At 44.8% G+C, this 14,574-nt stretch overlaps 1 protein-coding gene across 1 annotated transcript in view; it reads right to left on the bottom strand.

Annotated features, from left to right (window-relative positions):
* The window catches only part of Tex14 (testis expressed 14, intercellular bridge forming factor), a 108,916-nt gene that overhangs the window by 62,484 nt on the left and 31,858 nt on the right, over window positions 1-14,574 (bottom strand). Inside the window, exons 3-9 of the mRNA XM_057775793.1 lie at window positions 13,598-13,763; window positions 12,127-12,263; window positions 7,862-7,943; window positions 5,423-5,553; window positions 4,342-4,455; window positions 2,411-2,534; window positions 814-992 (exon numbers count right to left, since the gene is read on the bottom strand). Of these exons, the coding sequence (XP_057631776.1) occupies window positions 814-992; window positions 2,411-2,534; window positions 4,342-4,455; window positions 5,423-5,553; window positions 7,862-7,943; window positions 12,127-12,263; window positions 13,598-13,763 (933 nt within the window). The remainder of the gene's footprint in view (window positions 1-813; window positions 993-2,410; window positions 2,535-4,341; window positions 4,456-5,422; window positions 5,554-7,861; window positions 7,944-12,126; window positions 12,264-13,597; window positions 13,764-14,574) is intronic.

Genomic DNA, 14,574 nt, shown 5'->3' with positions numbered 1-14,574 from the left:
GAACTCCTCCTGCTTCTGTCTCCTGAGTGCTAGGATGAAAGGTGTGCACCACAAATGCCTAGCAACAAGGCCCAATTCAACACACATGAAAGATTACAAGGTAAGAACATACAACTCAGCACAGTGTGGTGGCACACACCTTTCATTCCAGTACTCGGGAGGCAGAGGCAAGATCTCTGAGGCTGTCTACAGAGCACAGAGTGATTTCCAGGACAGCCAGAGTTACACAGAGAAACCCTGTCTCAAAAACCCAAAAGATAATATACTACTCTGTTGTACCAAGTGGAAAATTTTAGAGTGCATATACATTGGCTAATACAAGCATGTTACATGTCTATGAAAAAGAGACTACCCTGAGCAGAAGTAACTTCCCAGCCAGATGTGGCAACACATACTTGCAACAGATCTTGAGAGGCGGATGAAAGAGAACTGTAGATTCAAGTCCAGCCTGGACTACATACTGCTGAGCTACACACAAGAACCCATCTCAGAAAACAAAAAGGAGGACTGGTGGGAGGCCTCAATGGAAAAAGTTCCTGACAGCAAGCCTGATGACTTGAATTGTCCTCCCCTCACCTCTTTCCCTTCCTCCCTCTCCCCCTCCCCCCCCACACATACAGAACGCAAAACAAACTTTTAAACAGTCTATCTACAGCCTTTGCAAATAGCCTTTGAATTTGGTTAATCTTTCTGTGCTGACAGACAGTTTTCCCACCAATTAGGAAACCTGAACACATTAGATTTCAGCACTATAACAAAGGTCTCCCAGGGAATCCCTCTTCAGAAAGAAACTACACTGGGGGCTATACCTACCTTTCCATCATGTATTCCAGGTTGGTCAGCCTTGCTTCTCCTGCAGAGACAATGTGGACAGCATAGGAGCTAAGGGAGCGATGGACAAAGCCTCGGGAATGGAGGTAGATCAAGGCATCGGCGATCTGGAGTAGTAAGTGCACAATCACTTCCATGTGCAACACTGGGAACTGGGACCTCTGCAAGCAAGAGAGAAAGTTCCAAAACCAAAGGAAACACTTCCTGGTGTCATTTCCAAAGTCTCTTCATTTGATTCTCACACTTTGGTATTCTCATTCAACAGATGGGGAGCCTAAATGTCAGTGAGGTGAAGTGACTGATCTATAGTTCCACTGATCCAGGCTGCTGCCTCTAAACCTCAGCTCCTTTCCTACAGGTGAGCTGCTTTATAGAATGACGCATTAGAAGAAAGTACTCTAAACTTGGTATGAGCATTCCAGCTTAACCTGGGAAACTGCCAGTAAAGCTGCCCTGGCACCTCCCTAACCAGCACTGTGGCTGGGACAACCTGGAAGCTCAAAGGACTCTACAAGTTGCAGAGAATCAACTCAGCTTTCAGCCCCATCAGATGAAAAGAAAGACTCTGTGCAGGGTCTCTTTACTCCCAGCCACAGCATTTAGAAGAAGGCCATGGAGAAAGAGCTCCTGGAAGTCATATCCTGGCCCAAACAACATTTAGCTACAAGATCATGGAAGATATTCCTCCATCCCAAGGAAATCTGAGAGGTGAAAAGGAAAGCGATAAAGGTCTCTATGTAACAAACCAGGACAGAGCACAAGTAAAATGTAGGGGGAAAGAACCTGTGGCCAATGGCTCAGCCAGAATTGCATTAATGTTTCTGGCTCTGTTGAGCTACTGAAGAGCTGATTTAAAAACAAAAAACAAAAAACAAAAAACAAAGGCACAAAACTGAGAAGCCAGGAATTGTGGCACATCCAGCACTTAGGAGGCTGAGTGGTAGGAAGGTCATGAGTTTGAGGCTAGTCATGGTTACACAGTTAAGTCTGTCTCAAAACAAAATAAAACAAGGCCAACTAGATGGCTCAGCAGGTAAGGGCGGCTATGATTTAAGTCTGACAACCTGCTTTTGTTACCCAGAACCCACATAAAGGTGGAAGGGAGAACCAAGTCTACAAAGTTATCCTCTGATCTATAACTGTAGAATGTTATGCACCACCCCCTGATAAATTTGTTTAATGAAAGAAGGAAAAAGAGGAAGACTATTATTGTATCATGGCTGGTGAAGTGGCTCAGAGGTAAAGAAAGGTGTTTGCTACCAAGCGTGGCGACCTGAATTCAATTCCTGGAACCCTCGGCAGAAGGAGAGCACACCTTCCAACAAGCTGTCCTCTGACTTCCATAGGAATAACACAGACAGACAAGACATACAAATCAATTGACCAACCAATGTGAAAAAAATTAAATCACATTAGTTTAACATTTGCTTATCAGTCTTATCTGGCATGTTACACCACATGCAATACATGAAAATAATTTACAGATTCATCTCCTAAATGAGAACTCTGTAAAAATGGCAGGGAAGAGGGCAGGGAGAAGAGTAAGGCAGCTGGGGAAATCTATAGAAAGACCATTTACTCGTTCATGGAGGACACTGAACAGGGTGCCGACTGTGATACGCTCATACACCAGGCGAATTTTCTTCAAGTCCTGGGACAAACATACAGCCATCAGCTGCAGCAGGTTAGGGTGCCGCAGGTTGCTACAAAAGATTAAAATCTTCATTAGGGACAGGGCATAGGAGAACATGATGAAAACACAGGTGATATTCTTTATGTCATTTGAACACACTCTAAACAAATTCTACTTATAGCCGGGCATGGTGGCTCAACCTATAATCTCAGTACTCAGGAGACGGAAGCAGGAGAAGCTCAAGTTCATCCTCTACTACACAGTGAACTCAAGTCCAGTCTGGGATGCATGAGATCTTGTCTCAAAAACAAACACAGCACAGAAAAACAAAAGCGAACAAATCACAACTTATATACATCATTTTTTTAGAAAATAAAATAAGTTCTGGAAGGGAAGACATCTATTGGAAGATGCTGAAAGTTTAAGAGTTATCAGTGGTGCTGGGCAGTGGTGGCGCACGCCTTTAATCCCAGCACTCACGAGGCAGAGGCAGGCAGATCTCTGTGAGTTCGAGGCCAGCCTGATCTACAAGAGCTAGTTCCAGGACAGGCCCCAAAGATACAGAGAAACCCTGTCTTGAAAAACAAAAACAAAAACAAAAAAAAAAAAAGAAAGAAAAAAAGAAAAAGGCTTAAAAAAAGAAAAAAATGCAGACTGAGCAAGCTAGCAGCATTCCTCCATGGCCTCTACAGCAGCTCCTGCCCGCAAGCTCCTGCCCTGTTTGAGTTCCTGTCCTGACTTCCTTCAATGATGAACAGCTATATGGAAGTGTAAGCTAAATAAACCCTTTCTCCCCCAACTTTCTTTTTGGTCATGATGTTTTATCACAGCAATAGAAACCCTGACTGAGAGTCTGCATAAGCTGCATACATCACCTTAGAAACACACCCTCCTACTCAGTTTAGAAAAGCAGTAACCAAGCCAGGCAGTGATGGCGCACACCTTTAAGCCCAGCACTTGGGAGGCAGAGGCAGGTGGATCTCTGTGAGTTCAAGGGCAGCCTGGTCTACAGAGTGGGTTCTAGGACAGCCAGGGTGGCTACACAAAGAAATCCTATCTCTGACAAATGACAAGAACTAGAGAGATGGCTCAGAGGTTAAGAGCACTGACTGTTCTTCCAGAGGACCCAAGTTCAATTCCCAGCAACCACATAGTGGCTTACAACATAGTGTTCTCTTCTGGGGTGCAGGCACACATGCAGGCAGAATACTGTATACATAATAAATAAATCTTTTTAAAATTTTTTAAAAATTAAAAAAAAAACAGCAATCAATGGTAGAATTTTCCTAGAAAGTTGGTAGCCAAAGTCACATACCTACCCAGCATCACGTCAAAGCACACACCATGCCTACCTACCTGTGTAGGTCATTCAGGCTAGCTTCTTCAAAACAAGGGTTTATTCAGGAGCTAGCTCAGTGACCTGGTATGAAATCATGAACCCAGTGTCTGACTCACCAAGACCTAAATAACATAACTCTAGAACTTCAGGAAGCCTTTGAAACTGAGATTCATGTCCTCAGTAGTCAAGATGTGGTTCTTATGGAGTGCTATGCTCTATGAAAGCAGGACAGTCATTTGCTCTCCAGATGGGTACCAGTTCCCAAATGGAGCAGACCTCAGGGACCACAGCAGAAAAATCAAATGGTCCTGGAGCCTGTTCATCTGAAGACATGAAGTTATGGGACAGATGACAGAATTGAGCCTCTTACCATCACAATCCACACTCCTCAAACTATTCATTAGTCCCTCTTTCTCTTTCTCTTCATAAGTGTTGTTGTTTGGAGATAGGGTTTCTCTGTGTAACAGCCCTGGCTGTGCTGGAACTCACAAGTCACCACCACCCACCTGTTATAGGTCTTGTTCTTGGTTCTTCTTACCTGCTGTGTTCCTGCTCAGCAATCAACAAATCAGCCAATCTCAGTCTGCTACAATGAGGGTGGGTGGGGAGGTTCAATTCCTTCACTGTGACTCTGCTCCTGTTCCACACTAGGCTAAAAGAGGCGGAGATAGTGCCAAGAGAGGGGTTGAGCAGTCACTGCTTCAGTGAACCAGGTTTCTTTCCCACAGACCCAGAAACCAGGCTCACACAGCATCCCTACTATCCCTTAGGGGGCTGGATTCCCCCACCAACTCCCAGAGTTTAAAGCAGCCTGGGGAATTAAGCGAGGAGGCAAATGTCACAGAAGGATTCAAGGGAAGAGAGTAATCTGGTAAGGTTTTTCTGTTAGACAGTGGTGACAGCAGTGTGGCTGATGGATAGGGCAGTGGTGATCGGAGAAGAGAGAATAGTTACGAGGCTGTTAGGACAGACAGGAGTCACAGTGGTGAGGTAGAGTAATGGCCTGACAATAAAACCACAGCATGGGCAGAAAAACAAGGGGACAAGGGCTCTTGGGGGGCCACCAGAGGCTTTTTAGATGTGTATTTCTTTGGAGGAGGAAAGAAGCATCCAGGTTCTGAAAGTCAGGATAGCTTTTCTGACCCTGCAAGCCTGGGTCTCTGAGGAGTGAACACATCCAAGAGGCTTCTGTCATATCCAAATCCTGTTACTGCCGCCATCCCTGGATTTGGCTGGTGAGAGCCACAGCCCATTTCAGAGGCAAGATACATTGCCATCATGCTGCCTCTAACTCTTTTGAAAGCAGAAAGGTTAGCAACACTGAAAGGAGACCATTTCAGAGCAGCTGTTCTCTGGATAGCAGCTAATTCATAAAGTCTATGGACAGTCTGCTTGTCACAACCGAGGGAGCCATGGACAGCTGCTAAAGACCCAGTGCGCAGAGATCAGGCTCATTCCTGAATATCCTACAAAGCACAGGTGTGACCACAGCTAAGAATCATCTATCCAAAAATGTGCAGTGAGAAACCCTAATTTACACCTATGAGTTCTGTTTGAGGAGAAGCTATCAATTCACAGGAAGCTACTCTTCCCAGGGGACAGTGGCCACTCCCACTTACTTGGTCATGACCATGTAGGGACCACTGAAGAAAGAGAAGGTAGGCTCATCATCAGCTTGAATCACTTCCTTTTCTCCAATTACTGGAAGAGATCCTGGATATGTGAGCTGCATCCCTGGAGTGAGATAAAACTGAAACCAAGGAATAGCTTCAAAATGGGAGGAAAACAATGGGAAAGAAAATACCTGCAGAATCTTGTCATTTTCGCGTAGAGCTGCTACTTACTTAGTAAATACACCTATGCACTATCTTTGTTGGTGATGTTTGACTGATCTTTGAGACATGGTCTTACCATGTAGCCCAGGCTGGTCACAAACTCGAAGAGATCTGCCTGCCTGCCTGCCTTCCAAGTGTTGGGATTAAAGGTGTGCACTACCATGCCCAGTTGTACTACTTGTTTTTGAATAAGATCTCCATATGCAGCTTACACAGACTTCAAATGCATGATCTCCCTGCCTCGACCTCCGGAGTACTGAGATTATAGGAATTACCATCTCATGTAACTTCTGGCCTTACTTTTTACAATGACACATTCTTCTAAAGGGTATGGTCATAGGCATGATCCTACATGATCCACAACTGACTTTATACTATTTTGAATCTTGTAATATTCTTCCCCTTTTACTGAGGTGGTTCGCAGACACAAGTCCAACATCTTGCCTGTAGTGATATGACTGGGACTAAGGAGACTGTGGTAGTCTGAGTGAGAATGATGCTTGGTCCCCAGTTACTGGAGCTATTTGAAAAGGATTAGGAGATGTGGCCTTATTGGAGGAGGTGTGTCACTCACTAAGGGTAGGTTCTGGGGTTTCAAAAACTCACTCCATTCCCAGTCAGCTCTCAGTTTTCTGTCTTGTGTCTGTGGGCAGATGTAAACTCTCAGCTAGGGCTCTTGCAGCATGCCCACCTGCCAGCTGCCATGCTCCCTACCATAATGGTCATGCACTCTAAGCTTCTGGAACCATGAGCCCCCAGATGAAATGTTTTCTTTTCTAAATTGCCTTGATTATGCTGTTTTGTCATGGCAATAGAAATGTAGCAAACAGGCAGTGGTGGTGCACGCCTTTAATCCCAGCACTCAGGAGACAGAGGCAGGGGGATCTCTGTGAGTTCAAGGCCAGCCTGGTCTACAGAGTTAGTTCCAGGACAGGCTCCAAAAGCTACAGAGAAACCTGGCCTCAGAAAACCAAAAATAAATAAATAAACTATTTAAAAAAAGAAATGTAGGGGCTGGAGAGATGGCTCAGCGGTTAAGAGCATTGCCTGCTCTTCCAAAGGTCCTGAGTTCAATTCCCAGCAACCACATGGTGGCTTAACAACCATCTGTAATGAGGTCTGGTGCCCTCTGCTGGCCTGAAGGCATATACGCAGACAGAACATTGTATACATAATCAATCAATCAATCAATCAATCGATCAATCAATCAAAAGAAATGTAGCAAAGACAGAGACCAATAGTGACCTCTCCAGAATTGAGGCCTAGGTGAGCAAAAGTGAACATAACGTGTGCTGAGGATACAGCATAGTAGAGCATCTGCATATCATGCCAGAGGTCCTGGGTTCACCCTCCACCAATAGGAGGGAAAAAAGCCAGAATTCTTTTTTGCCTTCACCCTCACCCCAAGCACCTTGGTAAAAAACAATAGAGACTAGAAAAGCAAAGACAATTTATTCACCCACCAATGTTCCCTAGTGGGGTCACGTTCTACACACTTCCTATCTTGCCAGAGTCATTCAAATGAATTCTATATGGTGTTTATCATTTATCAGTAAAGACAGGAACACTAAGAAATATCTTTCCTGGGGGCTGGAGAGATGGCTCAGAGGTTAAGAGCACTGACTGCTCTTCCAGAGGTCCTGAGTTCAATACCCAGCAACCACATGGTGGCTCACAGCCATCTGTAATGAGATCTTCTGGCCAGCAAGCATACAGACAAACAGAACACTATATACATAATAAATAAATAAATCTTTTTAAAAAAAGAAATATCTTTCCTACAATGAAAAAGAGCAAAGAAGAAAAAATACTCGGAGGCTAGGAGGGAGGAATTGAGGGCTGGGATCACATACAACAGTTCAGTGACGAAGCACTTGCTTAGGATGCAAGAGCGCTTAGAACTTTCTCATAAAGGTCTCAGAACAGAAAACTGTTCCAGCTCTATGGGCTTCTCCCGAATGACCTTGCCTCCCACAGGTTTAATGAGTACAGTTGAAATGCTTTTAATGAATTGAGGAATGTTCTGAGGACAAATAGTATCTCTGAACAGGGCAGTTTGCACCTGTGATCCCAATGCTGGGAAGCTGACGCAGGACTGCTCTAAGTTTGAGAGCCTACCTCAAACCATGCCCAAAAAAGAAAAGCTGAGTAAGGTGGAGACATGTGGTCGTATGATTCTCTCGCTAGACCAGCAAACTTCGGCTATGAGTAGCAACCTCTTACCTTTCCAAAGCCAAAGCTGTAGATATTTTGGGCAGAAATGATTCCAGGTTTCAGCTGTCGGTTAGGAGAACTATTTGGACTCCTAGAAACATTTAAAGGAGAAAAAGTAAGAATTTATCATTCATATCCAAAGGGAAAGCACTAACCCAAGGTTTCAAGACTGTGTAATTGTTGTCATAGTCGGCTTCAGCCATCAACCCGCCACAAACCTAGAGTCACTTGTAAACAGAGCCATCAATTAACGACCTCTCCAGACCAGACTGGCCTGTGACCAGGCCTGTGGGTCATTTCTTACTTTTTGAGTTGCAGGGGGCGGGGGGAGTGGTTCAAGACAGGGGTTTCAGCCGGGCGGTGGTGGCGCACGCCTTTAATCCTAGCACTCGGGAGGCAGAGGCAGGTGGATCTCTGTGAGTTCGAGACCAGCCTGGTCTACAAGAGCTAGTTCCAGGACAGGCTCCAAAACCACAGAGAAACCCTGTCTCGAAAAAACCAAAAAAAAGACAGGGGTTTCTCTGTGTAGCCCTGACTATCCTAGAACTTGTAGACCAAGTTAGTCGCAAACTCAGAGATCCGCCTGCCTCTGCCTCTCAAATGCTGGGATTAAAGGCGTGTGCCACTACCACCCGGCTGTGGGTCATTTCTCAGTTTGCTAAATGATGCAGGAGGGCCCAGCCCACTGTGTGTAGAGCCATTCCTAGGGAAGTGGCCTGCACCGTGTAAGAAGTGAAACTAAATAAGCCACTGGGAACAAGTAAACAGTGTTCCTCCCTGGTGTCTGCCTCTGCTCCTGCTGGAGCTCCTGCTGTGATGTTCCTCAGTGACGGACTGCGATCAGGAAGCGTAAACCAGATAAACACTTCCTCATCAAACTGATTTTGTTATGATACTTATCACAGAAACAGAAAACAAGCTAAGGCAGCTGTCTTTGCACTACTGACCTTTTTTTCTTTATGTAGCCCAGGCTGAGATCTTCTACCCACTCCTCAAGTGCTGGCACTGAGAAGCACAGGTTCTTTTGGAAGTATTAGTTTGGTTGATATAAGAACTTAAAAGAAAATTCTTTCAGCAGCTAAGAGCACTGACTGCTTTTCCAAATGACCCAGGTTCAATTCCCAAAACCCACATCGCAGCTCCAGTTCCAGGAGATTTGACACCTTTACACCAATGCACACAAAATAAAGTTAAATAAATTATAAAAAGATTAAAAGTTAGGGCTGGAGAGATGGCTTAGAGGTTAAGAGCATTGCCCGCTCTTCCAAAGGTCCTGAGTTCAATTCCCAGCAACCACATGGTGGGTCACAATCATCTGTAATGAGATCTGGTGCCCTCTTCTGGCCTCTAGGCATACATACAGACAGAATATTGTATACATAATAAATAAATAAATAAATAAATAAATAAATAAATAAATAAATAAATAATTTTTAAAAATTCAGAAGAAAACTCAAGGAAAATTTGTTGAAGTTTGAAGGACAGGCAAGTTGGAGAACTCTGCAACTTCACTGGGGGAGACAGATTAAGAGGAAAAAAGAAATTAGTGATGTTTTCTCTCTGTTTTAGAAAGGATATTGTGGGACATGGATTATGCTAGAGGAATCGGACACATGCATGAATTATGTTCAATATGGTGCCCAAGAAGAAGCACCTGGCTGCAAATGCCCTTTTTGTTCCCTTTCTCCTGCCTAGCAGCTCTACAAGGATTACAGCTGTGCACATCATGCCAAGCTTGACTTCTTGTTGAGAGTATAATTGTTTGCCAGGCATGATGCTCACATCTGGAACCCTGACCCTTGGGAAGCCGAGACAAGTGGACTACTATGGGCGGGAGGACAGAAGGGGCTAAGTACGAGACCCCTGACTTAACAGCAAAGAAAGAGAGAAAGAGAGAGAGAGAGAAGAAAGGAAAAAAGAACAGAAAAGTTTTTTTTTTCTTTTTGAGACAGGGTTTCTCTGTGTAGCCCTGGCTGTCCTGGAATTCTGTTCTGTAGACCAGGCTGGCCTGGAACTCAGAGATCTGTCTGCCTCTGCCTCCTGAGTGCCACCATACCATGCTGAGTCCTATCTTTTTAAATTTTTTTATTTATTGTTTTTTAGGTGTATGGGTGCTTTGCCTGCATATATGTCTGTGCAGCATGTGCGTGCTGAACACAGATCCCCTGGCCTGGAGTCACGGGCAGTTGTTGGCTGCCATAGAATCAGAGTCCTTTACAAGGGCAACCAATGCTCTTAACCACTGAGCCATCTCTCCAGCCATCAAACAATTCTTTTTCTTTTCTTTCTTAGACAGGGTTTCTCTGTGTGTAGCTCTGGCTGTCCTATAATCCCAACACCTAATAGGCTAAAGTAAGAGACCCATGGATGCTTTGAGGCTAACCCAGGCTACACAGAAAGATCCAAGTCAGCACAGGCTACAGAATTTGTAATCCCAGCACTTAGGAGATAGAAGCAGAGGATCCAGAGTTTAAGGTCATCATTAGTCATATATCAAGTTTGAACCAGCCAAGGCTACATGACACCCTATCACAAAAAGGAGGGGGAGACTTTGGGGAGCTGAGAGTGGTAGTACACACTGTAATTCCAGCATCCGAGAGGTAGAGGCAAGAGGAACTCAACTTTGAAGCCATCCTAACCTAGTGAGTTTAAGCCCAGCCTGGGCAAAGTTGTACATGTCTGTAGCCCCAATCCTTGGGAGGTAAAGACAGGATCCAGAGTTCAAGGCTATCTTCTGCCACGTAGCAAACTGGAGGCCAGCCTGAGTTATGGGAGTAGGGATGACAAAGGACAGTGGTTATCGACAGGTAGTGATGGCACATGGGGCAGCAACTGGCACTGAGGTGGATGGCTCTGTGTTCTTCCTGCCAACAGCCACACAGAAAAACAGCAAACACTTCACTATCTTAGCACAGGGGCCAGGGTAATTTTCTCTGTATTCCAACCTTAGTACATGTATAACTAAATGAACATAACTAGTTTTGAATTATGAAATGAGATGGTGTAATAGACACCCTCTGAGGGAGGACCTGGGATTCTCACCTCCTGGTATTTACACCCTCACATTTCATTCCAGGCTGCTCTGCTGATTCAGTAGGATATTGCAGAAATAATGGACTGAGTTATTTGGGTGGAGGAAGGAGCTGATGGCTCAATGGATAAAGGTGATTGCCACTGAGTTTGATGACCAGAGTTTGATCTCCAAGGTCCACATGGTGGGGAGAGAATGAACTCCCACAGGTTGTCCTTTGATCTTCACTCATGCATGATGGCACATGCACATGCGCACACACATACTAAATAAGATATGATGAGTCGCCACCAAATAAGATCTATCCTGACTTTTGTCTTGATCTCTCTTGGTTCACTGGTTCCGGGGGAACTTTGAGGACATTCAGTCACCCGTGATCCAATCCTAACAATAACGTGCCAGTCATGTTAGTGTGTCATTTTAGAACTGAACCCCCATTTAGGTAAGACTTCAGATGATGGCACCACCCTCCCAATCCATTCTCTGATTCCTGACCCACAGAAAATGTGTGAAATCAGAAATAGTGTTAAATTTGAGAAGTGATTCATCATGCATCAACAGACACAAATAATGGTCAGAGCTGGAAAGAATCTCAAAGCATAACTTCTACAACTTTTCATTTTACAGACGGGAAAAACACAGCCTAAAGAGGGGGATCTGCTAGCCTACGAACGGACAGAGGACGTCTGCAAGGACTAGACATAAATGCTGCTCATCCAGTCACTGGTCTTCCCACTATTCCACTCAAACCACGTACACACCAGGGTCCCATCAACTCAAATTTGACTGGAAACAGTAATAGTGCCTTGTAGTTCTCTAGTTTTTAAGAGGTTGGCACTGTGTCAGGCATGCAACAGATGCTCAGCTGATGGTTCAGCAGTTTCAACTCGGACTGAATGAAAACTAGTCTGCTACCAGGTGTGATGGCACACACCTTTAATCTCAGCACTCAGAAGCAGGCGGGCTGATTTCTGAGTTTGAGTCAGCTTGGTCAGAACAGTGAATTCCAAGACAGTCAAGGCTATGTAGAGAGACCATGACTCAAAACCCAGAAAAAAAAAGTGGGTGGGGGGAGGAAGGAGGAGGAGGAAGAATGTTATAATTCTGCTCTTGGAAATACTATAGATCCTATCTCCTTTAGTGATTCAGCAGTGACAGGCTTCCCCTTCTGCTTCAACCTGTTATGCTGTTAAAGACCCACAAGGCTCCCGTCAGGAGAGCGGAAGTGATGGAGACTGCTCACCCCTGGATGAGGCTACCAAACCAGGGTGGGCTGCAGATGAGGCGCTGAGGGGAGTCTATCTTCTTTAGGAGGTCATAGGAGAAGCCTTGGATGATAGCCTTCATGTGTGAAGTGCAGCGCTGCATGAACTCCACCATCTGCAACACACAACGGAGACACAGTGCTGATACTGTCCGGGGATGGAGGCATCAGCATGCAGGTGAGGAACCGAGAGCTCTCAACAGGAAAATCTCTGGAACGGGAAACGCCTTGGTGATTTTCTACAGACATAAAATGTTTTCATGGAGAAAACCTGTCAACCATTTCCTACAGTTATGTCCTACAATGGATGAGAAAGCTGAGGCAGAGGAGTGAAAACCAGAGGCAGGGCAGGGCAGGAGCTATACAAGGAAGCTATTTTGTTTTATATCTGATATGTTATTAAAACAACAAAACATATCATTAAGCATATTAAACATAAAACATATCATAAAACAATAAACATATCACAGGATAAAGGAGGTGGCTTAGTTGGTACCTGCCATGTAAGGAAGAGGACCTGAGTTCAGAGTCCCAGGACCCCCATGAGAAGTTGTCTGTGACTCCGGTACTGGGGGTGGAGAACATCAGGGGAAGGGAGACAGGCAGACTATAGAAGCTCAATGGTCAGGCCTATTAGCCTGGTTCAATGAAAGATCCTGTCTCAAAAATCAAAGACGGAGGGCTGAAGAAAGGGCTCAGTCGTTAAAAGCACTTGCTGTTCTGTCGTCCAGAGGACCTGGGTTTGATCTCCCGCACCCACATGGCAGAACCAACTTGTGAGAGTTTTCCTCTGACCTCCATACTCACACCAAGGTACATACACATTATAAATACACAATAAACAGTAACAACAAAGGAAAAGACATACTTTTAAAATCTAAAAGGATGGGTCTGAAGAGATGGTTCAGTGGTTAAGAACACTGGCTACTCTTTCCAGAAGACCCAGGATCTAATTTCCAGGACCCACATGGCAGTTTACAACTGTCTGTAACTCCAGTTCCAGGTGAATTGGCACCCTCACATAGATATAAGTACAGACAAAAACACCAATGTAAATAAAAGTATTTTTTAAAAAGTTGAAAAGAGCCGGGCGATGGTGGCGCATGCCTTTAATCCCAGCACTCGGGAGGCAGAGGCAGGGGGATCTCTGTGAGTTCGAGACCAGCCTGGTCTACAGAGCTAGTTCCAGGACAGACTCCAAAGCCACAGAGAAACCCTGTCTTGAAAAAAAAAAAAGTTGAAAAGATAAAAAATTAAGATGTTAAATGATTAAGCAAAGACACCTGACATCTATCTCTGGCCTCCACAAGCACTTACTTGTTTCAATTCAGGTCTCTAATATCCAGTGTTAATGCTAACACTACCATAAAGTTTGTTCTGATCTCAGGGATCCTGACTAGTAGTCTAAATTCTTTCACTGGCATGGCTGGATAAGGAGGTCCACACTTACCTGGGTGCTACGATCCTTTCCTGCTGCCAAAGCCCAGGCCTGTGCATTCCGACCTTTCTCATCATGAAGTCGAAGGTCACCCCCTGCATTCAGCAGTTTACTGAGGATCCACTGGTTTCCTGAAAAAGCTGCTGCATGGACAGGGGTGCTCCCATCAAAGCATCGGCTACAAACAGAAAGAAATACAGTGAGTGTCCATGACAACCTCCTTTCTTCTTCCACTGAAGGGTTTAGTGTTTCAAGGTCTTCCAGTCAATAACAGTACATTTTAGGGATGAAGTGAAGATTACAATATTGTTTGTAAAAACCCTGATCTGTGGCAGCAGGAGCTTTACACACATTCTTTTTAATCTTTTTATCCCATCTTCATGTCAATCCTCTAAACAGATGAAGCATCAAAAGGGCTTCACGCCCAGGAAGGGACTTGAAGCTGTGTTCTTCCCTTACTGTCCCCTAGCAATAGTTTTACTGAAACATTTTCTTCATGTCTGCAGTATCTTGGGGTCAGGCTGGTTACCTAACACAGACCATCCTCCCATGAGACCATGCTCTGCTGTCCACACCAAATTCAGTAGTAGAGTCCAACAACACTTTGGCATCACCAGTCCAGCCAAGGGTTTGTTCCTCAAGAATTCCACCAATGCTAGGAAACTAGCTGAGGCATGAGGGATGACCTTTATTGTGTCCACAACAAAATAAGGGTATAATGGATATAGTCACAGTTTCTTTTTCTTTTTTCTCCCTAAGACAGGGTTTTTCTGTGTAGCCCTGGCTGTCCTGGAACTCACTTGTAAACCAAGCTGGCCTCAAACTCACAGAGATTCATCTGCCTCTGTTCCCCTCCCCCGAGTGCTGGGAATAAAGGCCTGTGCCACCAATGCCTGGCTTAAGCAGGCTTTCTTAACAGGATGCACATAAGGATAACAGGGGAGAGCTCAATCCTTTTAACTGAAAAGGAAACAACAATGGAAAAAGCA

Source organism: Chionomys nivalis, chromosome 7 (genome assembly GCF_950005125.1).
Source record: "Chionomys nivalis chromosome 7, mChiNiv1.1, whole genome shotgun sequence".
In the NCBI taxonomy this organism is placed as follows: Eukaryota; Metazoa; Chordata; class Mammalia; order Rodentia; family Cricetidae; genus Chionomys; species Chionomys nivalis.
Note: the sequence above shows the minus strand (reverse complement) of the source record. Positions and strands in the feature narration are given on the sequence as shown.